The 26,415-nt window shown below is 38.5% G+C and overlaps 1 protein-coding gene across 4 annotated transcripts in view; it reads right to left on the bottom strand.

The window, feature by feature from the left end:
* TMEM266 (transmembrane protein 266) overlaps nt 1–26,415 on the bottom strand; it is an 88,832-nt gene that overhangs the window by 59,176 nt on the left and 3,241 nt on the right. For 3 of the 4 annotated variants that reach the window (XM_054168912.1, XM_054168915.1, XM_054168913.1), the window contains exons 2-5: nt 6,161–6,316; nt 4,877–5,055; nt 3,800–3,902; nt 1,312–1,500 (exon numbers count right to left, since the gene is read on the bottom strand). In XM_054168912.1, the coding sequence (XP_054024887.1) occupies nt 1,312–1,500; nt 3,800–3,813 (203 nt within the window). In that variant the 5' untranslated portion in view covers nt 3,814–3,902; nt 4,877–5,055; nt 6,161–6,316. The remainder of the gene's footprint in view (nt 1–1,311; nt 1,501–3,799; nt 3,903–4,876; nt 5,056–6,160; nt 6,317–26,415) is intronic. The other variant, XM_054168914.1, reaches the window with a different exon arrangement.

Below are 26,415 nucleotides of genomic sequence, written 5' to 3'. Positions count from 1 at the left end.
AAAAACTTTTTGGAGATGTCTCATGAAGTCCAATTTGGAAAGAAATTAAACGCAAGAGCCTTTCCCACATACTGCTTCCTGACTACCATACAGAATACCTGCTGAGCAGAGATCAAGCGGGTGTCTCTGCTGATTTCAGAGCACAGGTTAAAAACACATTGAACTATTAATAAATGGAGGCTTATAGAAAGCTTTTTAATGTCTTAATGACAGCTCTACATTACTTACTGTGAAGTGGTTTTAGAGGTATCTTACTGACAGCGGAGTTATATATATGTTCAGTGTGACATACAGCAGAACAGTAATCACTGAACCAGAGGGTCAAGGCACAAATGCTCATCTAATCTGTCCCAAGCGATGTTAAACTATAGTGTTATCACTCCTAAAAAATGTGTATTCTTAAAGACATACAGTGATTGCAACTCTATTGCCCTTCTCCCCATGCATACCAGTAGTCCACCCGTCCTTCACTACCTTCATTATTCTCTTCTTTGCCACAGTCCAAGCTTTTTATTTCTCGTCCTAAACATCATGGGGATCAATAACAGTGTCCTCTTCCTCACTGAAGTCCCTTACAATCTCTCCTCCAAGTCTCTTCATCACATATTCTCACTGCCTTCCTCTGGATTCTCTCCAGTTGACCCAAATCTTTCATTAAAAATTTAGTACAGCAGTCCACCTACAGTCACTTCAAGCATGAAGCAGGCATAAGGATGACTTATAATCTTATAGGACAACAATGCTACATAATCTGACACTGGGTTATGTTTGGGTAAATGTTACGAACTGATTATGGTCTCTTATTCCATTAAACTGGAACAGTTGTTCTACAAACAGGAGTAATGGGTACATTATCAATGGGTACATTGTCATATAAGCAAACCACACAATTCAAGTAGTGTTTGAAAAGTACATGATCTGTCCAGGAATCAGCAGTACCAAGGCATTACCTCTTAGAAGATGTGCAATCAAGTACAAGAATCACAGCAGCTAACTCTTGTCACCCTGAAACCCTCCTGAAGCACCTTTCACAAAGAGTTTGTCTGACAGGCTAGATGCTTGCTCTAGTTTTCCCTGACAGAAGGCTTCCAAGACTGGTTAAATAGCAGCTATGAATCACTTAATATAAAGAGTCCTAAACCAGCACAGATTAGTTATATTAGAAAAGGTCACTTACACTCTGTGACAATGGATGTAAAAAGAGCTTGAGGACAACTGGCTGCACTTCTCTAGCTCATTTTTCTGTTTTTCCAGGCCATGAAATTCCTATAACCTACAACTACAGAACAAAATTCTGTCCGTCATACTTACCCTTCTCTTTGGTATTCTTCATCCAAATTTGACAAAAGCTGGGACCCAGCCACAGACAGATCAAGTGCAGCTAAAGGCAGATCTCGATAAGCAAAATTAACAAGCTGTACAGGAGCAATGCTTTTTGTCTCTTCATCCACTTGTTGTGAAATTATCTCAACTTCTGAAACACCGCCTTCTATTGTAGGCCTGAAAATGTAATAAGCAAAATAAAACTCCCTCCCTCTCTCTGCATGCTCATAATAAACATATAAACAAATACAAATAAATAAGCAAGCAAGTAAAAATAAGTTAGAGACAAGAATTTCACAGATTCCTAAAAAAAACAGCAACTTGAATGGCTTTTGCAAGGTCATTGAGGGAGGTGTTCTTATTGTGGGGACAGACCAAATCTCTCCAACCTGTCTCTTGCAGATCCCACTGCAATCAACAGAAACCTTGCAGGTAAAGAAGAACAGCATTTCACTCTGCTGAATCTGCTTCAAAAACATTAAATATAAATGGATGGTATAAACAAACAAACAAGTATGGAAACAATGTATGAACCCAGAAGCAATATATTTGTGCAAAATAAAGAATGCATGTAACTATGCCCACTAAAACCTCACTGCTTCGTCAGTCAGCGAGCGATGAACAGCTAAGCTTATTAACCATTACATGCTTATCAACTGCTAATTAATGGATGCAGTTTGACCCCTCTTCTGCTCTGCATCAATACTCAAATAGTTTTGATGGCTAGTGACTGTTTCATTCAAGTAGAAAGGATCATTCTGCTACAAATTATTTTGAAGTGATTCTGAAAGGAGAATCACAACTCAGAAGAATTATGTACTCTCTAAAGGTTACCTTAACTGCCCTTATGTACAGCTCTACAACTGAACATGTATTCTTTTACCACCCTACTAATAGTAGTGGGAACTCCACACTGGTAAAACCAGAGACTATGCAAAACCAGAGTCTATTTATATGTCTTCCACACTTACAACAGGATACTACTTACCTAGAAACTTGGTCTCTGTTAGTCAGCTATTATGTAGTGCACATGAAGGATGACTTCATTGTGGAGAGAGCTTGCACAGCACTCCCCAGCAGGGAATGATCCTTTGCAGTACCCAGTGAAAGATGCTTACTCCATTTGAATCAGAGTAAGTGCAAGTACAAACTTCTCTAGGCTTCCAGCCATGGGAGCTTATTATTTTTCTGAAGAAATTTCAGGCTACTTGTCAAGAGGTTTTCAACAGCAGGTATGAAGATACTCTTTTTCCTTAGGGATTAAAAAAGTGCTTAGCACCCAACTTCCCTTCTGACTGCAAATGTTGCATATGCTATTTTGTTTTAAAGCAGCTTATTAGAATCTTCCAGCTAGTCAAGCAACCTCAATAATAGCCTTTTATTTTCCCTTCAGAAAAAAAGATGAATAATTTAGAAAAAAAATCTTAACTCATATATCTTGTATGTCTAAGGATGTGGGTGAAGGAACTACAATTCTATGTGAAAGATTTTATTGGCCAGAACCTCACAATTAGACTAGCCCTTTCAGATGGAAAACACTAGTCCCAAATTTAAACAAGCTAATTTCTGCCAGTGCTACACAAGAAAGTAATTTTAAAAATTGGAAAAGGCTGTTATAGCTCAAGTATTTGGCAGGGAAAAGCTGCAACTGTGTCATACAATGGCAGAAAGCTGAGGTAAAAGGAAATACTATTTGAACAACCTAAAGGCTTATTTCATATTATGCTTTGTGTAACTAATAACATAAAGTAATGAGATTCTTTAACTTCCAACCAAACTGTATTCCTCTGTAAACAATCAGAGATTAGATAGCCTAGAGAGGAGCTAATTTTAGCATGAATTTTCTTTGATTTTCACCTTTAGTGCCAATCCATGGACATGCACCTTTACAAGTCCAAGCGGGATCAGTTTTGCACAAAAGAGCGTACAGTGATCCAATTTCCATTATTATAAAGGCAAAAGGAAATGGGCTGTTGCAGCCTTCCCTCTCCCAACAGTATTTACCTTCTCCATTCTTAGACTAAATGACCAGCACCAGGTAACCAGCATCAGAACAACAGGACACAGTCCCAAACTGTGCCAGGGGAGGTTTAGGCTGGATGTTAGGAAGTTCTTCATAGAAAGAGTGATTGACCATTGGAATGGGCTGCCCAGGGAGGCGGTGGAGTCACCATCACTGGAGGTGTTTAAGAGGAGACTGGATGAGGCGCTTGATGCCATGGTTTAGTTGATTAGATAGTGTTGGATGATAGGGTGGACTCGATGATGTTGAAGGTCTTTTCCAACCTGATAAATTCTATTCTATTCTGATTCACACTCTTTAAAACTGATCAAACCCTACTAATCCTCAAAATATCAACTCTTCGTTACAGTAATGCTGATAAAACCCTCTTGATACTACATCATCATTCTCTTACAGGTAGCAAGCTGTTGCCCTTTATTTAAAATAAATTAACTATCCCTACATGGTACTTACTGAGGATTGGTCATGTTGAAGGATGCAACTGAATCAGCACCAGTTCTAGCATGTAACTACTTTCAGCTGCTTTGTACACCTCTAGCCTTGCAACAGTAAGTGTCTGCGAGAAGGAAAACAAGGTTATCTAAACCACAGTTTCTTATCATACTGTAAGTTTGTCTAGTAATTTTATGTCCCACATGATTCCTTTTCAAAGTGCTTTTTTCCCCCTTGGTTAATTCCTCTGTCTTAAGGAGGCTGTAAAGTCACAGTGCATTTACTTAGGCAAGGGCACCTGCTCACATACGTGCTTCTGTAAGAACACAAGTTTTGTTTTAAAACACTAGATTGAGAAGAAAGATAACCAAGATCAGAGAAGGATAGTGGATTTTCAAAGAAAGCTCATGACTTTAGGAGCACCAATGCTACTGGAAGACAACTGAGGTTTTATGTGGTTGAGGCTTTTTTTACAATTTAACACACTTTATAGAGATGAGCATTAGGTTTTTGTTCTCCATTTTTTTTATTTGTACTGTGTTCCTGACTCCCTTTCCTATTTAAGTAAGTCTCCTCTGAGAATTAGCTAATTCACATTGTCAAACATTCTAGATGGGCTGTGATCAAGGTGATTATTCTGATCAACAAAACCCACTAACACATTTGGAAAAGGTGTCACATTTGCTTGCGGCAAAATCTGTTTGTGCTGTACCTGGATCAATGCATGGTAACCAGAATTAAGAGAATGAAACCTAATAGACAGGTTTTGGTATCTGTGAAAATATAAACTAGAAAATACTGTAAGAAACAAAAACTCTTTAGAAAAAGATCATGAGAGAATGTAAGGCAACAGTCAAGATTATACAGTAAATAACTTGTTTTTAAGTAGCATAGAACATATTTTTGTTTTAATTAAACAGAAATAACCACTAGTAAATTAGAGTATTAATGACAAGAACATAAAAACATACCATGATAATGAAAAAATGCTTCTTACAGGTTGAATTTAGTCAAGTGTTTACAGTGGAGACATATAAATGTACCAATGGTTATGACCCTTAACAATCACTTGATATCAAATAATAAAATTGAACTTACATCTTTTGTAGAGTCATTTCCAATGCTTTATTTCATGTCTTGTAATCTTATAATCACATAAAACACAGTCAGTGCATTCTCAGATTTTCCAAATAATGTGCCTGGGTATGCCAAAAGAAAGGGTCTACAATGTGATCACCTTCCTCATGTAGGTAAGGCAGCCAAAAGCAGTTTAATTGCTTGTATGACGAAACAAAACATGATTGACTTCAAAAAAAGAATACCACATATCTTCTAGAGAAACACACATACTTCATTTATCTATAACCTTTTAACACTTCAGTCAGAGTAAGAAGCAAACCCTTCTCAGATAAACCTTCCCTGATACAGCAGAGACTTCACTCGATATGTATTTGGTATCAATGAGAGTCTCTTCCCCAGCCTTCGTAGACCTTGAATTATTTTATATATTACAGTCCTAAGGCACTGAAATAAGAAAACATTTGCCTGAAATCATACATGTTTAAATCACGCATGGAAGGGATTTGGTGACTCTGTTCCTATGACAGCTTTATTACAGCAATTGCTACACCTATCTGTACCCCAAAAAGAATATTTAACTATCAGCCTTGTTTTGCAGTATTAGCTTCCCAACATTTCCCTTGGGGTTAACATTTTCCAAGAGTTTTCCAAAACAACCCATTTTTAATGAAAATTTTTACCCAAGTCAATTGTTCTAAGCACGCAGTCTGAGAAAATGATAAAGGTATGAGGTACTGCACACCCATCTTGTGATACTTGAGAGACTGAGGATCCTATTATATAACTGAATTTGCAGCCCTGGGGAATAAAAAGCAAATGGGGATACACTGATTTAGAAAATGGAAATAAAACTGATGAAGACAGAGGTCCTCAGAGGACCAGCAGACAGTGGCAGGTAAGAGAATTTCTTAACATAGTTAAAAAACTAGCCATTTATTTGGGAGACAGCACAGAGCTAATAGTAATAGCTTCCCTCCCAAAGGAGGTTTATAAACAAAACAATGACAAAAAATGTACACCTAGACTTAAAATTCTTATATTTTTAATCTCAAGATTTTGAGGGAACTTAAGTCATAACAGTGAAGCCAACAACACTACAGGTCTTTCACATAGGAGATTAACATGAAATATTCACATCTCCAAAATACATTCAGCCTATTTTTGAGTGAAGCTGGAAATACATCCACATTTGTACGGAAATCTGTTTGACAACTCAACTGGATCTGACCAGTGACAACACCAGCAAGACAGACCTGCTCCCTCCTACTGGAGTTGGCAGCTCTACAGATCAAGTTTGCTCACCATCAGGACTGAAGGAGAAACTCACAACTGGGCATCGAGCTCTTCTGATAGCTCTGGTGACTCCACAGGGAGCAGAGTCCAACTGCCTCAGCTGAACGAATCGTTACCATGACATAAGGCGCTCACAAAGGTGAGATCAGTAACACGGAGAAAGACCTGAAAAGAGATAGAGGAAATCAAGTCTCCAAAGGACTCAGTGGAGCCTTCCTGAGAGACAAAGTTGCAAAAAGTGAGTAATTTCTTGTGTAGATGACTAATGTATTAGCAGAGTTAATGAATTAAAAACCGAAGTAGTTGATGTATAAAATAAGAGGGCAGCATAAATGAAACCTTCCAAACGGATGTAACACGCTGTATCTATCTGTACCCTAAAAGAGATTATTTACAATTCATGTTTCTTTATAGGCTTTATGCAAGAAACAGAAATGTTGTAAAAAAAGAAAAAAAAGAAAGGCTTTTATAGCAGCATAAGCCACTTCCAACTTCTGCAGGACGTATCTGTGCAGTGGAGTGGTGTTTCAAGACACCAAGGAATAGCAGGGAAATTTTACTGTTCTGCACTTATCTTTCACCTGCCTTCCTACAGAATATAGTGTAGGCAAAGAGCAATGATGTTTTTCTCCTCCCTACCCACAGAGATGGGCAGAGAGCAAGCTTTTTGGTATTCCATCCACTACCCAAGTGGAAATTTTTCCATACAGCCCTTTCCATACATATCCCACTCAGTGTTCAGTGGACTAAAAAGCTTCATCTTCATAGTTTCATCCAAGGGAATTAGGTAGCAGTTCTGAGGGTGGTTTGGTTTGGTTTGCTTTACTTCATGGAAGCGAGACCAGACGGCACAAGGTACATGCTGAGTTGCCATGCGAGTGTGAGCAATTCCCATTTTGTGAGAGTTCAGCAGTTCTATTTGTTCTGTGGTGTTTTCAAGGCAAGATGGCTCTATAAGGAATAGTTTCCCCAGTTAAATAAAATAAGTTTAAATAGGTGATATAAAAGAAAGTAAAGAATTGTTCCAAAAAGTTTCTAGTGCAAGCTTTGAAGTGGCATAAAACACAAAAACATCCATTGGGCTAAAACGACTGACATTGTCTTGTATGTACCAGAGGACAGTGCAATTGGATGGAAACCGTATTTCCGAATCTGGTAGACTAGTAACCCTGCTTAAAATGTGTGGGACTACTGTTCAGCTCTCAGCTCTTCACCCCTTTGCAGCAGGTGAAGGAAGCTGCACTCAATTCACTGAGTTAAGGACTCCATAGTGCTTAAAGAGTGCTGTACTTGCCTTCCAAGCCCTTTGGTTTTCCCCTATTCTTTGTACAGGTATTGCACACGCCAATGTCTCTCAAAGCTTTTGCAAGGTTCACTGTGCTGGATTATGATTTTATTCACCCCCTCCTCTGTGAGGTCACTGGCAAGCAACTGCTTCACAGTTCATGGGTTATGCTCAGAACAAAGCAGGTTGAGACATGAGACCACGCGCTATAGTTGAGCAAAGGTTCATCCTGATGCCATTGCCCTGTACACATCCTGCCCAAGTTAATTTATTAACATTTAGATCAACCTTCTATTGCAGGTCACCACACCTTAGCTGTAGCTTGCTAATAAGGAGATAAAGTCCAAGTTAAACAGCACAAAGCAGAGTTTGGAAAACATACATTGAAGAGTAGCATGTGTGTGTAGTTACGCTCTAAACTAGAAGACAAGAAGAAACAAGCAACAACCCAAAATCAAAACAAAACCCCAAGAACAACCTAGGAAAAAAACCCCATCCATACTCCACTTGTGCAAGAAAGACGTGACTTTTTAAGCATTGGTTTAAGGACAGCCTTACAAAATATGTGCCACAAAGCAGTGGGCCCAGTTGGGGGTGGGGAGTAGGAAACTGGTTTAAGCCTTTTGCACCAAAGCCTCTGCTAACTTGTACCCTGTTTAGCTGAGCTGAAGTCAAGACCATGTGATCCAGTGCTGTTTGTTGCATGTGCACACATTCTGAAGAGTATTATGAAGCTGTAAGCTCCTGGTACAAAATAGCGACACTAACTGGAACATCTGAGGATGGCTTCCCTGATACTGGTTACAGGGCAACTCCAAAAATAGTTCTATCAGCAAAATCAAGAGGGTAGGACAATGCACTGTGGGCACAACAACAGAAACTAACAGTATGGTGAAGAAATACGTAACACCAGAAACACTCATATCAATAATGTGTTGAGCTCTGGCCATTGGCAGTATTCCACTGGAGCAGGCACCCAACCTGTAAAGGCTTTAACAGATCAGAAAAGATGCAGAAAATAAAAAGGGCTTCTGTGTACTTTTCTTTTCCTTCTGTCTCATGATGGAGCTTTTTATTCTGAATCTGGTACACATTGGGGGATGGAATGCTGGTTTCTTTCATGGGGAAAAAAAAAAAAAGAAGTTCTTGTTTCACTCTATAAAATCCAGATCTTAAGTGCCTACTAGGCAATCTTATGGAGATGCCCAGTAAAAACTGAGAAAAAGGGTGATAGGTTTGACTCGATCTCAAAGGTCTTTTCCAACCTGGTTAATTCTATTCTATTCTAATTTGAAATAGGAGTAGGAAAAACACCTAACCAGACATTACCCCAGAAGCTTTCAAAAAGAAAAGGGAAGTGTGATTGAAGGGTAACCACCTTTAGCTTGTTAATTAGACTAGCCACATTTCTTTTGTGATTCACACCATTGGTATCATCCTGAGAATCAGCATGAACATGATGTGATCACTCACTACTAGTACAAATTGCATTTCTCCAAGAACTGAAACTCGGCTTCCTGGGATCACAACCAGGCAACTCTGACAACTGGGTTTGGTTTAACCTCTTTGTGAGAATTTTAATCAGTGCCACACATCTGCATTTAGAAAGTTTTATTGCTCATGTATGTCAAGACTGCTTCCTTCAGAAATCCTGATGGGGAAATCCTGAAAACCTCCGGCAGGAGAGGTCTCAGCACTTCCTTGCTTCACTTGAGGTTGCACAAAATTGTTTGGCATTTTTTTTTGATACATCACATTAAGCAGGGAGTGGGGGGGGGGAATCTCACCACAGGAAAGGTATTTAGATTGGAAAAAATTAGGCATTCAGAAATTAGGAAACGGCAGATTTGAACTTGCTCACGCAGCCATAATTATATCCCCTTGTGGGGCCATCCTGTATGCTGAAATTAAGCAGAACGCTGTTTGGGGAGGGAGGGGGAAAAAGGGCATGAAATCGCATAATTAAAGACTGTCTCATTTCTAAGGATAGCTCACACTTGCTAGAGAGAAGTTTAAACAGGCCAAAAAAGAGAAAAATAATCCTGTGCACAATCAATATAATGTCTGTGCAAATGAATTGTGATCATCAGTTGAATCTTGAGCTTTTCAGTACTGCATGTGTGGACTGCAGGACAAATAAAACTAGTGGGAGAAAGCCTTTAGAGAGGACCAGACCAATACAAAATCCCAGGAGAGCACAGTCAAGCTCACCCTTTTCCAAGGAGCTTCAAGATGTCAGCACATGGTACTTTCTGTCTGAAAGAAAAAAGATGAGCTGGTCTGTTTGAGATGGTCATGAAAAGACTCCACTCATGCATGTTCCTTCTCTCTTCACCTAGAAACTGGGGAGAGAGGGCATGGTCTATATAGTGTCTACAAACATAGTTCTGTGACATACAAACACTCCAGCATGAATATACCAATCCTGCTTACTTCATGCTATACCGCTTCTGTTTAAACTCAGTTGTTCTGATCCACTACCAACGTTTCACAGAGAAGGCACATGTCCAGGAGGTACTGCAGCAATCCACAATTTAGCTAATTCTGAAGGTGTCAGGGGGCAATGAAAGGTACTTCATCAGATTGAGGGCCTACTGCTTGCCAAATTTTAACACTCTGGCAAATAACAGTGGCACTATGGCATCTCAAAAATCTGGAATAACTGATTAATTATCAAGGCTATGCAAATGGTTTGCTCTTGACTCCTTAATAAGTAATATGTATAACAAAAAGATTACTCATTTATCTCTTACCCTGGAGTGACTTAGCTTGCCATTTACGTTGCCATTTTACAAACTGCCCCCATTTATCTGCAATAAACTGTTCTCTATTGAATGTGGAAGAAAAAAGCCCCACACTACAGTGCTTTTGAGTCCAGAGAATGAGCAAAAGAGAGCAATCACATACTTAAATTGTCCCTTTACAGATCTGTCTAGCCTTTGAAGTTTAGTCCTGCTAATAGTAAAGAAAACCAGAGGACCACATTTGGTGTTTCACATGAGCATTAGGAATAAGGCTGCCAGCTCACACGAGTTTACTGGGTGTCTCAACATCTCTTGCTCTGCTTATGGTTCCAGCTGCTGGAGATAGTACTTCCATTTGAGGAAAAGTGGCATCAGACCTACACATATGAAGCAGACTAGATGTGGCTCCTACTGAGACGAGCTCACTTTACAGCCAAGCACAAGGATACTAACTGGGACCACAGGCTTAGCTAATAGCTCCAACAGGATTCTGTGTTGATACTGCTTCTGGGCTCACAGTTGGAAAGCTTGGTATTAGTTAGCTTTTGTGATGTGCCACTGCACATGTCAATAGGAACAAGCCTGGCATCAACAGTTCCATTGGTCTGAAAACATCTGTTTTCTTCCAGTCTGAGAAGCTAAATGACTCTGGGCTCAGCCAGCATGTGGTTAGAAGATATTTGCAAAATTTCATAATACAACCACTCTCTCAAGCCAAATGAGGTATTTTCTTTTGTGCCACAAATTCTGGTTCTCAAAAGAAAAAAAAAAAAAAAAAAAGCTCCAGTCTCCCTTGGATTAAATTCTAATTATTAAACCCAAAGTTGGATTTATATCTTATTGGCTAACAACTTGATTTCTGAATTTTAAATGTCTGAGCATTGGCTGTATCAAGCCAAATTATTACTATTGGAAGCAAATCAAGTAGGAGTTTAGTTTCACCAATGTTTGGTTTGCTAGTGTCCATTTAGAGTCAACTCTTGGATTTTGCTTCTAGTACTAGAATTGCAGTGAAAAGCCACTAATAAGGGACCTGCACCCATGACTTTTCACTTTCAAGCCAAGCCAGATAGGTCCCACCACTTTTTAGAACAGTAAAGAAAAAAGTACACAGACTTTTCACCACAATAGAATGAATGGGTTTAGTTCTATATAGATACCTGGCAGGTCTTCTCTGATTAAACTGCAGTTAATCACTTAATTTTTGCAGTCTGTTAATTGTCTTTGAGGTAAAAATACAAGTCCATTTGAATTCAACTGCAAAATGTATTCGGACAGAGGTTTCTAACACTAGTGACACAGTAACACAAATACATGAGTTAAGCTGCTCTGAGATGTCCCTCAGCACAAGGTATGCCTCAATTCAGGTGTGACACTATCAATCTGTCTTAGGGTTTACTTAGTCATGTGGAATTACTAGGGTTACCCCTATCTGCCATGAAAATGGTTAAAACTCACTACATTTTAAATTTCTGTCCACAATATCTGCTGCTCACCTTATTCAGAAGTCGATCTTCTATTAAATACAAACTTGAGTGTCTGCCCTTATCCCTTAGATTAATGTAACTTGAAGATTGCCTTTCAGCCATTAGACTTCAGCCTTAATAGCTTCCTCAAGCTAATTTTTATTTTCATTAGATTCCGATGCCTAATAGATTGTGGATTGAAACACCTTCAGAAAAACTTAGAAGTATTTCTTAATTTTCTAGAGGAACTAACATCAACCAAAATATGTAAGGATCACACTGCAATAAGAATTGGGGAAAAGCACAGAGAAAGCCTTGTGAGAAATTCTTGGCATCTATTTAATCTCTTGGAGCTAAGGATTTCAATACATCTTACCACTTACAGCTCTGTGAAGCCCCTAAACATTCTGTTTATCTATAAGAAGGCTGAGAAGAAAGCTTTTTAGACCAGTTCTTCCTCTCATAATCAGCAGTACAGAATCAAAACATACCTAAGTAGACTGATACTGAAGTCAGTCAAACTATGACCAATTTAAAAACATCACTTGGAAGGAAGGATTTCATCCCACGAATCAACTATAGTACAAAAATATTGTTGTTGAAAATATTTATGTTCTGTCACTCCTGTTAAGTATTATGGACAGCCTCTGACAAAAGACAGTAAATTATATGGACTTACAGCCTTACTGTGTATCTTAAAAGCAAGTATACAGTACTTAGCCCACTCACTGATGTGAAATACTCTTCTCAACAGTGCTAGGCTTTGTAACTTAGCTTTTGGAAACAAATAGTCCAACAGTTTTGATTACAAATTTACAAATAGTTGCAGCATTTAATCCTGGTGATGCAGATGGGGTAAAACTCACTCTGCATGAGAAGATACCTAATAAATTTTTTTAATTCACATCCTGTATGGTACTTCAGATGCACATAGTGCATGCAGACACAACAGTTTTACTGTTCATAGCTGGGAATATCTTTCCTGATCACTGGGAGCCCCAAATGCAGGATTTAATAGCCTTATCATTGCATCCAGCATACTGACAGTTATTTTAATATACCATTTAACTGGTTCCCTCAGTGGGTGATGGAATGCACTTACCACATATTATAGGCAGATTTGTGCCACAAAATACTGATGGTGAGGGACTCTGTTCAAGCTGTGAGTAAGGCCCATCCCTGACAGTCTTGCATCTTACAGTCTGAAGGTACCAGCCCACAAAATGCAGCCATGATAACTGGCCAGTAATTTTCACACTTAGCAGACAAGTCTGCACCTGGACTCGTCACTTCTAATTCAGGTCTAGAAGACATCACCACAGAGGAGACACGTTGTCAGTGTATGTTCCAATCTCTCCAGATTGTCTGCTGCAAACTTCATAGGCGAAAGAACAATTCTTCCCACTGCACCTGGAAGCAGGATGGCAAGTGCTTCCACTTTGTCCCACATATTATTCTTTTTTAGTGTATAAAAGGGAAAGGCAAAAATAGAAACTTGAATGGTTTCTGTAAAAGTATGCATGAAAAAATCCCTACTTTTTGGAGGAGGGTTGGGCTATATGACCTTTAAAAGTTCCTTCTGACCCATGATGGTGATTCTATGAAAAGTAGCAGAGCAACAAGATGAATGAAAAGAGATGGGACAAGATATGGTTTGACCCCTGCTGCAGCCCAAATCCCAGGATATAGCCTGGTAAAAAACTCATAGAGCAAAAAGCTACCACCCTGGCCCACAAGGACATAGTTGAATGTAAGACTACAAGTAATAAGCTTCATGAACAGCTGCTCTTTTACTTGTATATTACACAGTGCATTTAAAGTAGATATTTTTAAGCTTAAAAATTGTATATTAGTTTAAAATTAATAATTACAGGCACTATCCATACCTACATATACACTTTGGAACACTGAAGCTCTATTTTTTCTACAAAAAAAGAACCAATGAAACAAAAATATTACTATTTTGTTGGTGTGTGGAACTTCAATGTGGAGAACTGTCAGCTTGTGCTCTTCCACTGATAGCATCAGTATCACAGATGAACTAGAGACTGAATTTGCAACTGCTAAGGGCTCACAAGGTTTACTCTTCACTAGGAAATTAATGTGATTTAACACTGTGAGCACAGAACCAGTTTTCCCTGTGGCACATTGATCTGATGATACTTCTAACATACTACAAAATCCATGTTGTAAATCAGCAAGGATGGTACCCTGGGATATGGATTAAAATTTATTTCTGTATTTCCTCACAAGGCTTCTCAAATGCACTTTGCATCTGGGATTTAAAGAGACATGGTGAAACTGAGAACCATCACAGCTGACCATGGCAAACCAGAACAACTCACCCACATTACCACACATAAGGGTTGTTGATGGTTGTTTTGTGGTGTGGTGTGTTTTGGTTTTGTGTGTGTGTGTGTTTTGGTGGTGGGTTTTTGTTTGTTTGGTTTGGGTTGGTTTTTTTTGTTATCTTCAACATTCTGTGCTTTTGGTCCTAAGCATCCACTACAGTAATCCAGGGACACTCTGCCTCTTTTGACATCATACAGGCAGAAAGCTTTGGCCAGTACTGTGTGACCCAATGAAGCTGTCAACGTGCCACCCTCCACAGCTCTATTTTAGCAGTATCTTATTTAGTACAAGTCCCATGACCCATATCCAATAAGGAGGTTCTGTCTAATACACTGATCAGATAAAAGGATGCTTTTCAAGCAACGGTTATGCAAGGGAGTCGCATTTCCATGTAAGCCCCAGAAAACTAAACGAATGCTAAGTTATAAATAAAACACATTCTTGCTCTTAAACCCATAACACATACTGGCCACTTGCTTGCAATGGAACTGCTACAGCTGCTAACAGACTTTCATTAAAATTTATCAATTCATCTTTATTAAGACAAACCCAACCGATCAAACAACAAACTTTACCAGGATAGTCATTAATATTTCTAGGAGGTACCAAACTCAGAAAAACACATCTAAGACAAACAGATGAGATCAAGATGCTCTCTCTCTATGAGCTTCTGGTCAAACTATTGAAAAATTTTCAGAAATATTTTTACATCAGCATTGAGCCACCCCCTCCAATCCAATCATTATCTACTAAATAATTTATCAATCTCCAGTACTTTCAATGAGTATCACTCCCTAACTAAACCCAAAGACTGAGTCTGGATTAATTGATGCTTCTGAGTTTTGGTCTGGAACTCCTGTCAGTGAAAAATGCCCCTTCCCAACAGAAAGAATTTATTTTTTTAAAATTTTTATTTTTTTAGAATAGAATAGAATTCTGTATAGAATAGAATTCTCTGTATTCTAAGTATGCATTGTTGGGTGGGTTTTTTGATGCATATATAAAATCTTTCAACAATAAAGTATTGATTGATTCAGAAAAATAAAATACAAAATTAAGACAAATTCTCCAATAAAATTAAAATATTTGTAAGGAATTGAGATTATACAGGCCTCAGGTCAGAAATTTACTGCACTTGATGCTGTAAAAACAAGCAGTAGAAAAATGAGACAAACTGCTTGTTGCAAAGACCAACAAGAGGTTTAAAGAGGCAGTATCTGGCCATCTTGGGAAAGATACTAAGATTACAATCAGAATTCAATTATTTTTAAGCTACAAATAATCTTCCAGGACAAGAAAAACTGGCCTGTACTTTTGTTATTCACATGCTACTTTAGAAGGTGTTTTTTAAAGTAACTTAAACCCTGCTCCAAAGTACTTAATCTAATTTGAGACAATGTTTGCAGTGTAAGATCACACAGTTTTGAACAAGTATATACTAAAGACCTTATAAATATAGTTTGGTTTACTAGACCTATTGCACTGAACATCAGATCTTACAGGAAAAACTGAAAGATCACATGGAAAAAGGGAATGTTTCAGGACAGAAAAAGTCTGTCTTGAATTAAAGATAAACAAGACATTGAAAAATATTCCACTAATGAGCAAAGTTTAATTATTTTTTTTTTTAATGCACATTGCCCTTAACAGCTGATAATACAGAAACACCCTTCAACTGAGCATAAACCAGACAGGTGTCCAAACCAAGCACAACAAACTTCAGAGAAGTGATAGTAGCATCTAAAGGCTAGAAAAATAACCTGCCATGCACAGGCAGGTCAAAATACAGCACAGCCTCATCCAAGAGCAGAGTACTTCCAACTCGACTAAGGCAATCAAAGTTTGGATCAGTTTAGGCACCTTTAAAGCATCTTATCACTCACTTGTGTACTGCTGCAGATTGCAGGTAAAGCACACATTCACAGGGCAGAACAAATTTCTCCTACTTTCAACAAAAGCATGCTCCTATTAAAAAATGCCAAGGAATGCCCATGCTATAGGGTGATACAGAATTGCAGCATGCATCAAACTTTCACCTACAAAAGCTGTCAACCCATTAATTTTCCATTAAATTACAAAGCCTCTCTGTTCTTGTTAAAAAAAACAAACAAACAAAAAAAAGCCCAACCAAACCACAAACTAAAAAATACCCACAACACAAACCAACATGAATGGTAAAACATGTGCCATAAAAATTAAAGCCACACACTTTCTTCCCCTGCTTTTAGAAGAGCTGACTTACTGAAAGAAACAATTGCTTTAATGTGTCCAGGACAATAGTTTTCCTCTTCGGATCAGAGAGCAGGATTACAGAAGCTAGTGCTGAGCTACCACGGTTGCAGGTGGACTTTGGTACTAGTTGCCAGGCTGCCTAGTTTAAACCTAACTCAGGTAGACCTGTACAAACTGCAGTCTGCAATGCAGCAGCAAATTAACTACTTACACAAAAATCCTTTTTTTTCCCTGCTTACTGAAAAACAGCAGCTGAGAAACGATGGATTTGGTATTCTTTCACATGCAGTAGGATTTGCTGCAAGTATCTAAAAATATACTTCATGGCTGACAGCCCAAGGAACTAATCAATGAAAGTTCAAGAGGTGCATTTTACAGTCCAGATGTTCTCAAACTGCACTCCATCGACAACTCGGAGATGGCTGGTTACATTATGCTGACTTTTCGCCCTTCTTCTGTACTAGTTTTTGTCCAAAAGATAAGTACAGCTACAATTTGTAAAATATTTCACCTTAAACATTTTCCCCTCTTGCTACAGTCAGCATAAAAATATCACAGCAAATCAATGGAATGAGTAGTTGTCCCACAGACACCTCAGTGTAAAGTATGAATCAAACTTGAACCTCTGCTGCAGGATGACCTTAATGAGAGCTCTGAAGGCAGAAAGATAGATGATGACAATAATTTCACAAGTCAACCATGCTTTTCCTAACCTGACCTATGCACTTTTTCAGTGGATATGGTGTCTAAACTTGTGCAAAACCAGAGAAGAGTGAGAGATCTTACTTGCTGATTTAAAGAAAAACCTGGTAGGATTATTGAGGCAACTGGATTGCAACAATGTTACTAGATATCAATTTATTAAATACACGTGCCTGAATGGTTTCCTCAGATGCTTCAGTTATAAAGGATAATAGAAATGCAAAACCATACCTTGGGGAAAAGATGAGAGCTAGTCTAAACATGCACTTATCCATACACTGAAACAAACACAAAACCACCTCAAAACTGACAAAAATCTAAGCTTGGTTACAACACAGTCATATACCTTTTACAAGGGATACGTGTGATCTAGCTATGGACATTCCCATTTCATCATTTTGATGTTAAATGAACAATTAGCACCTTGAATGCCACTGATTTCAAATGCCATGATGGGCAAGAAGGGGAGTAGCTGGGTCCATCCAGCACATAGATTCAGTAGGTGTTGATATATATTGCTCTCCTTGCTCAAATCACAAGAATCTTTATAGTTCAGTCCTTTGGGTTGAAAGGAAGAGAATGCTTAGCCTGATATGAGGAAAGTCATTAGAAATTAAGTACCAAGTAGCTTCACTGCTGGTACCAGAGAACTGAAAAACAGGTCAAGCAAGGCACCTCTAGATAGCACTTTCAATCTTTATCCTGGCTTGCAAGTCCTTTCCTCCTCCTTCCCTTGCAGAAGCACAGGCTTCTCATAGGAACGCAATTCTGTAAGCATCCCCAGAGTAGCCTCTAAAGCCGTTTTGCTGCATTTCCCAAAAAGCAGCCTTAGCTTTGCCAAGTCAGAAGAATCACTGATCCATCATCTTTGCCACATGTTATAAAGAAAAAGACTAAAGCAAAGTTCAAATGTTCAGTGTTTCCACTGAGTGCTCTGCTACTTCCATGTGCTCCATTTTCCATTCCCTAAATAGAGAAACTTCTGCCCTTGGTTATATGTCTCTGCTCCAGTCACAGGGCTGCTCAATGGTAGAAGAATTAAATTCTGGGCTTTGTTCAATCCTAAATAATCCAGGAAAACTCCCTGCTCTTATTAAAACACTGGTATATGTTTGGATTTTTCCTTGAACACCAACAATTCAAACTCTTCCCCATCATTTCCCTTAATTTTAAAAAACCCTAATTTTAAAGTAAACCACAGCATTCCATCTGTGTACTCAACTTGCGGAGTGAATGAGATCTTGTTTTCACCTAGACCTTCACGTCTTTGCAGCACCAGTGAAGAGCTTCATGCACAGGCCACCATACCAGCATTTCAGATAGTATTCTGTTAGCAGATTTCTTTACAGACAGGCTACTGAATCACCCTAACTCAGAACTACAGCTGTGGATAAATATGGGATTCAGGTGAGAAGTGGGGAAGCAATTTCCTTAGTTCACCGGCTGTTCTGATGTCTGAAGAGTAACCGAAATCATGGGCACTGCCTTCTTTGTCACTATTTTTCACGTGTCTTTTGGCAGCTATATACAGCAAGACAGACTCCTTTATGTATGATAAATGCTACAATCACTGCCATCTCCTTAGGGAAGCAAAGAGTGCTGATCACAGCTCAAATGGGTATATAGCTCATACTGAAAATACAACTCCTCTTCTGCAAGGCAGACTGATCTTCTGCAGGCTAAACAGTCACAGATACAGAACACCTGTTTTGATTAACTGAATATGCTGCATCCGTTACTTTAAGTAGGTTTGATTGCTTCTGTTGTCCTTTAAGGCAATAATGTTATCACCTTATTGCTTTTCCTTTTAAGTTCAGCCTGGGAGGGGAAAAATAAGATGCCTGTCTTACGGAGGACCAAATTTAGAGGTAAAAGGTCAGTTCATCATCTACCAGTTTCCCAGCTTTGCAGAGTACTGAAGTAATTAGGGATTTTACCAAGCTGATAGTTAACTCCAAGCATAAGATTATGTGAGTGAGTGCCCAGAAGAACCTGTAAACTTACCTTGGATCATACTCTGACATACTTGCAAAAATTATCACTCTTGACACTGTAGTCAGTAATTTTCTATTCCACATTGTGATCCTAAAGCATTAAAAAGCCAAAGAAATACTTTCTCATCTATAGATAAGTAAAATAAGTTAGTGTATGACAAAAAGGCATGCCATTTCTCTTGCAACTTCTACTTGCACATCTTCATTGTACACTTGTTACCCTGCACTATTTCTTTTCTGCTCTGTCTTCTCTCAACCAGTTTAGGAAGCTTCTAAACAGTTTTATTCTTCAGGGTATATTCTGTTGTGGGGTTTTGTTTGTGAGGTTGTTTTGTTTGCTTTTTAATACAGCCTATGTTTAAACAGTCAGTATGGTCTTACACTGCTGCAGGTAAACACACAGGCAATTAAAATCAACAAACTAAAAAAAATATCTCACTTTCAGAACTGCTGGTAGCATACAGTTAGTCCAAGTGTGACATTCATGGTAGAATAGGTGGTCTTTGCTGTTGTAAAAGCTTTTACTGAACTCTGTTCTTAGCTTTTATATCAGGTGAATAACAGATTATTTAAAATACAAATACTCTAAGTCATATACTTCAAACCTAGGCTCTGAATCCAAACAGTACTATTATCTGCTTAACAAATAACAATTATTCAATGAATAATCAAGGTACTGTGCAAGTTGTGAATATCTGTCATATGTTACTTGATAACATGGTGTCTTCTGACTTAGAGCTGCCGACAGCATAAAATTAAAGGTTTCATATACATTACGCTCCACTTCTGCCAAATGTTGTTCATCTAATATGCTTTATACACCCAAGGAAACTAACAGAAAAACAGGCTATTTCACATAGGAAGTGCTTTCTGAAACCATTTACATAAACCCAGCACACAGTCCAAAGATCAGATGTAGTTCCAGGAAAGAGAAGTACCACTGTGACATCTTTTTTCTCTAATACCAGATTCTCCATTTTATAATTGAATATTGTGAACACTCTGCACTGCTTTATGATAGCACCACGTTCAAGACAAGTACTTCATTACACTGGATATTACCTGGAGAGAAAGTGCCTGTCCCACACAGCCCATAACCAAAAGCGAGTATCTTTTGAGGTTATTTAAAGCCCATGAGATGCACCAGCACTAGAGAATAAAGTCCTCCATCTCTTGAGAAAACAAACTCTGGAAGCCTGTATTTCTTAATCAATTCATTCCATGCACCTTCATCCTTTCCAGAAGGCATGAAGCAGAAGTCCACATGTTCATGTAGTCTATGAAATCTCCCCACCAAGACTAGTATAGTGCTAGTTAACAGTGTTTTGAGATGAGAACATGATGCACCAACTTAATTTAACCCAACAAATATCAGTCTGATACCAACTGATGCCAGTCACCTAGGCACTCTGAGACCTGGCCACTTTTCCAAATGTGGCAAAAAAAACCCCACCAATTAGTCTTTGTTTGCTAGCTCACTCTATTCAGTGCTTTCGTATTCAAGCTTCGGCAGGCTATCAGCTATTTGGACTGTAGTCCCTTCCCTTTCCCTGAAAAAACGGAAATCATCTTAGATTGAAAGTTCTTCAACAGCAGCAAGCCTAGATAATCTTTGGATTAAAACAGTGCATTCAGTTTGGGTCAACATCCCCCATGAAAGGAAAAAGGACCAAGTTCCTTTCCATAGCTCCCAAGCTCAACAAGACAAAGGTGTTAGTAACAAGCATTTGCCAACAAACAAGAATGTAATTAAAAAACAAACACTCTTATAACTGGACATTATGGAGCTCAATATTCAAAAGGTTGTAAGAGTCCCTGAGCTCCTGTTCCTCTAGTTGTTGCAGGAATCCTTTGTGCTTCTAGCTTTAAAAAATACAAGTTTTTCCATGTGGCTACATGAAAAACAAACTATTGACTAACAAAGGAGACAATGTACAAACATTAGCTGTATTGAATTCAAAATTTACTTTCGTAGGTACTCTTCTTTTGAGGTAAGATCTCAAAATATTATACAAGTACAGCCCAATTGTGTTTTTTTTTCTAGACAACTAGAAGAAAGTTAGGTTATTACAGTTTCAATGTTAACAGTTTTAAGTATGATGACAACTCAAAACGTACACATTGCCAAAGGCAATGAGACTTCTCTTTGTTAGTGCTGATCTGTGCAACAGACATATAAAAGTATCCCAATATACCCAAAATGCACCAGATGTACATGAATGAAGAATCTTTAGAATGTCCCACAATCATGTAAAAAACCCATATTCCTACCAAACCCAAAGAATTTAATATCTGCTATGCATTTAAAAAAACTGTGTTACCAGCTTGTGCTAGGATGAAAAACCATCAATAGAATTTTTAACAACCTATATACAGTAGTACATATAAAAATAAGGTTTTCCTAAGCATCTATCACCATTCATGATGTTCTTACTAAAACGTATTTCGATTGCAAATCCTCTGGGATAAGACTTGCCTTTTATCCATACTTTAACAAGCTACAACACAATAAGGTTCCCGCTACTTTGCCTTAAATATTAGTAGAAGTGTTTTTTAACATAGGAGAGGACTCAAAATATTCAGAAAGCACCCTTTGTGCTTGTTCTCTGTGTTCAATTCCCATTTACGGTTCAGAATAAACACTTCAGCTGTCACTCTCTTAACAGCTTTACCTACATAAGACAATCAAGATGGGGCCAAATTTGCCTGCATAATGATTTCACCGTAAGCAAAATATGCCCCCCTCTGCCGAAAGGTGGAAAAGTGAGGACATTCGTATCAGAAAAACAGGATGGAGAGAGGGGAAATAAATATCCCTGCGGAATGGCTGTCAACTCATGCACCAGAAACCTATAGAAGCTTCTTTGTTCCTTGTACCTGAGGAACTAAAGCACACAGAAGCAATGGCCAGGAGGCAGCCAGGGCACAGCTGTTGTCTCCACCATAACCCTTGCTAGGCAGACACATACATACATACCTGTATATGTACCACTCAACAGTGTACAAGCCAACAAAAAATGCCATTGCTACAAGCATGGGGAAAAGAACCAGTATCACCAGAGCCCTTATGAAAATAAGGGAAGAAACAAAGACGTCTCTCCAAAGGGTCAGCCTCTTTGGAGGCTGACACTTCTTCCAATGTGGCACTGAGAGCTAAGGCTCAGAAGCTGTGCCTGTTCCTCAGCCTCCTTTGAATTTCTTTTTGCCCAAAGTTAACAAGTGTCAAAAACTTTTAGTAAACCTCAATGCTACCGAAGTCTTGCATTCCTTTTTCAGTTAGAGCACATAATCTGGCTATATTATAATGTCTCCAAGGAGTACCTGCCCTTTTGAGCTAGTCCTAAAAATAACACCTCTCAGAGTTAAACATATCTATTTAATTACATGACTGCTCCCTCCTCAGAAAGTCCTTCCTAAGACTAGACAGAAAAGGAAAAAAAAAAAAAAAAAGAAAAGGAAAAAAAAAAAGAAGATCATTCAGCTTTCTGGAGGTGGCAGCCGGTAACAGAAGAAAAACAGTAAATATATGCAAGAAAAATCTTTGAGATTGCCTTTTTTTTTTTTGAGAGAGAGACACTTGTACAAGTTAACATGTAAACCTTAAACCCTATCTCACTTTCCAGTTTTACATCTGTCTAGTTTTATCATTCCAGATAAGAATGTAATTATTTACTAGATGCGAGTTGTAAAATCCAGTCACCTATTAGATACAGTGAAAAATTATGGACTGTTTGCTAGCTGAGACACCCCACATGATTCATGTTTACATCTTGGATGTTTGTTAACTTTAATTATTACAGGGAAGAGTTCTTTAGTTTAAGAAGAGCTTTCCTTACATTTGCCCCATTAGATAAATTGACTGGTAGTCCACATGGTGCACTTTTCTGTAAGAAGAGATTTAGTAAACTTGAACAAAAGCATTTAAGGCAAAATACTAAAATAATTGCAGAAGCATCACCAACTGCAATAAAACTTGTATTTTGCTATTTTTATCCATGAACTTTCATTTTCTATTAGTGGAAAAAGCTGGCAGGCACACTTAAATATCAGACATAACACTTTCCACTACAAAGACTTTTGCAACTTTCCTGAGAAGCTCTGACACTTGCCTGGTTTGCAGGCAGCCTTTGAAGTTCCTCAAAATAGCAGAGATGCTCTTTGTCTCATGGCAATCTATTCAGTTCAATGGAAATGTTTTCCAGTGCCTGCTTGCCCTTTTTAATCAAGTATTTGGTGCCTCTCAAAAAGAAAAAAGAAAACAAAGAAACATGAATTCCTTGTACATGATGGCTAGGCTGCTTGCACCTCTGACAGCAGAGGAGCAGCATGCCATGGAGAACTCACAGGCTGCTGAAGCAAAAATGCAGAATGGACAGACAGATAGCAGACTTTACCCATTGCTTCCCCAGACGAAGACAGACCATGAAGGTCCTTCTTCCTTCACCAAATAATAAATTACCAAAGCAATTATCTGAATTAGGAATCACTACTGATGGCTAAAATCCCACTTAGGGATTTAAGGTCAACAAAGAAAGTTTATACCTGCAGATAATAGAATACTTTAAAACAAACAAAACCCCCCAAAACAACACACCACACCAGCTAAAATCTACAATACTAAGAGGTTCTATGTTAGAAACTAATTTGCAAGAAGGTTATTTGGCTTGAAAGTTAAGCTCATGAAAATCAGGAAGCATCATTTTAAAAACAGAATCTGACTTCAGCTTTGTTTGCATTAATCGTCTTTCAACTGTTAAGATCACATTTTTCCTGCAAATCACTGGCTCATTCATTGAACAGGGCAGCTCACGAGACACAGCTGTATCTGTGCAATACTAAATCAGATGTTCCCTAACTTACAGGTCTGACTTCTCAACCAAAATGTTTAGACATACATTTTGTAAATGTATTGTCATTGGTGTGTAATGCTACAGCTGCACGTGGTGCTTCACATGATGCAAGGAAAGATACAGTAATCGCCACCAGAAAAAAACAACCATAAAATCTTATAGTTGAAATACCAAAGCAACACTGAACCCTAGACAAGATAAAATGGAAGTAAAAGAGAGTGAACTATTTTATGCTGAAAATAATACTATTTTTAATAAAGCAAGAAATAACATGCTACTGCATTTTATAATGCTTAGTTAATAAAAGTATTATTAGGAAGCCTCCATTGCTACTCATTCTACTCACCAAAAACAGTCATTTCAACAAGATTACATGGATGTAACAGAGCTCACTCTGACCCCATAACTAAATTAAGAATTAAACTCTAATACATCACTCTTGTCTAGACAAATCCTAAACCCAGCAAATAGGTGGACTTAAATATGACTGAAGTAAACCTTCCACTGTCTGTCACCCAGCCTCTGCCCCGCAATGCACCACCTAAGAATTTGGCAGAGTAAAGCTTTCCTTTCACTTTGGGCAGGAGCCTCTAAAACCGAATACAAAAGGATCAAGCTCTACTCCAGTGATAACAAACCAACTTTTATTATTTTTCTCCTTAAGATGAAATTTCACCAAGTATGCTCACATCCATCTACCCTACCAAAAACTCCTGAAAGCACCAAAAGCGAAAGCTTTGTCAGAAAAGCCCAAACTCATTTTCCAGCACTAATGATTGCAGATTTAGCCCTCATATTATTGAGCCTAACAAGAGCATGGCAAACAAGTTTTAAACTGCACTGCACAAGGCTAGAACCAGCAAGATGAAAAGGAGGAATCAAATCGTGCCTTCCTCTTGCACACCAACTAGCAATGAAGATTAGCAAATAGCACTTAGTTGATGTTTTTGATAGTAACACAAGGCAGAAAGGACTGCAGCTTACTCTCCTATGTCAATATTGGTTCTGCAGTGTTTGTAAGGATAAAGTATTTTGTCCGTTAAGGAATCCCACTATCCAGGAGCTGAACAACACTATGCCGATATAACACATTATTTGTTGCTCTTAAAGAGTATGCAGGCAGTTTTACCCTACATAAACCATTCAGTTAATTGTTGTGCTATTCCCAAGTAATGCAACCAATTGAAATGACTACTGATAGTATATTAAGAGGTAATTTTTAGTAATTTCAGGATCTTGTAGAGCAATGCAGTTTCTCCTAATCTGGACGTAATCACATGTAATAATGCTGAAAACATGCTCTTGATCATGTTGGAGGTTTTGTTGGTTCTGTCCTGCTGTGCTAAAAGTGATCTGTGATGCAATATTACTGCAGTCACAAATTGCAGCGTACAGACCAGAGATGGAGTAGCAAGCTGCCACATAGCTGGGTTTCACAGAGTCACTGTATCATTTTGGGTGAAAAAACCTTTAGGATCATCAAGTTCAACCATTCAAGTTACTCAAGCCGGAGTGATACCCCCATGGTACCTGGGAGAAGGGGAGTACCACAAACTGTATGCATCTTCCACAGGGCACCTTCAGAACTGTGATCACACACACACCTAAGTAACCTTTGGGAACTGACACAGTAGCAGGGGAAACAGCTACACTGTGCATTATGTTCAGCATTTATGCTGTCAGTCACACGCTGAAAATAATTCAGCTGAGTAGCAGGCTTGCACTAGTACTTGCACTGCAAGCACACATAGCTCACATCTTAATTTTCTTACTGACCTTTTCACAGACAGGTTGGAGTTAAGATCTTAATCTCACCTACTACTCCAGATATGAAGCTGGAATAACTGATGCAGATTCTTGCTGCACGTCTCCTTTGCCCACTGTCGTCTTTAGCATAGCTGCTATCTGCTAAACACATCTAACTTTTTGCACAACTTCTATCTCTTCCCACCCTCCAGACAAAAAAGCTCACTTTGCACTGAAAAGGGACAAGTAAATTTTGCAATTCAATGGGTAGCATCAGGACAGAGCTGCAAAAACTCTACTCATTTCTGTATGTTTCTGAACAAAGTATGTGCATGCATTGCTCCAGGAATGTGGGCTCTTCACTCATGCAGTTACTTCACTGTCAGCATACTGCTCACAGTGTTTAGGAACTGTAACATGTTTCAAGCAATACACGCTTGCTTCTTATTCCATATCCTTGGTAAATGAAGAGTGGTCCTTTCCTTCCCTGCACAGAATTTACTACCTCACAGCATAAATACTGTGCACAAGACCAAGTAACAGCTTTTCCCACACAAGGTAACTGCTGCATAACGTTAAACGAAGTATCTTGTTACAAAGCACTTTAACACTACTTTTATATGGACTAATTTATAACCCTCCCCCTAACACGAACATGCTATTAATAACCTTTTCCTAAGTGTCCTGCAGAAACTTGCAGGATTTTTGCAGGAACCACCAGAAAACCACCGAGTATCAATATTGTCTCACTCGATCCGTGCTTGGATCATAAGTGTTTTACAGCACATAAAAAACCATAGAGGTTTCTTACCCTTCTTTCTTTCTACAAATTCCAGTAGTAAGTCTTGCAAATTACCCTAGGATTCCTGAAAGGCACATCACAAAATCGCAAT

Source organism: Dryobates pubescens, chromosome 17 (genome assembly GCF_014839835.1).
Source record: "Dryobates pubescens isolate bDryPub1 chromosome 17, bDryPub1.pri, whole genome shotgun sequence".
NCBI classification, from domain to species: domain Eukaryota; kingdom Metazoa; phylum Chordata; class Aves; order Piciformes; family Picidae; genus Dryobates; species Dryobates pubescens.
This window is presented reverse-complemented; position numbering and strand designations above follow the sequence as displayed.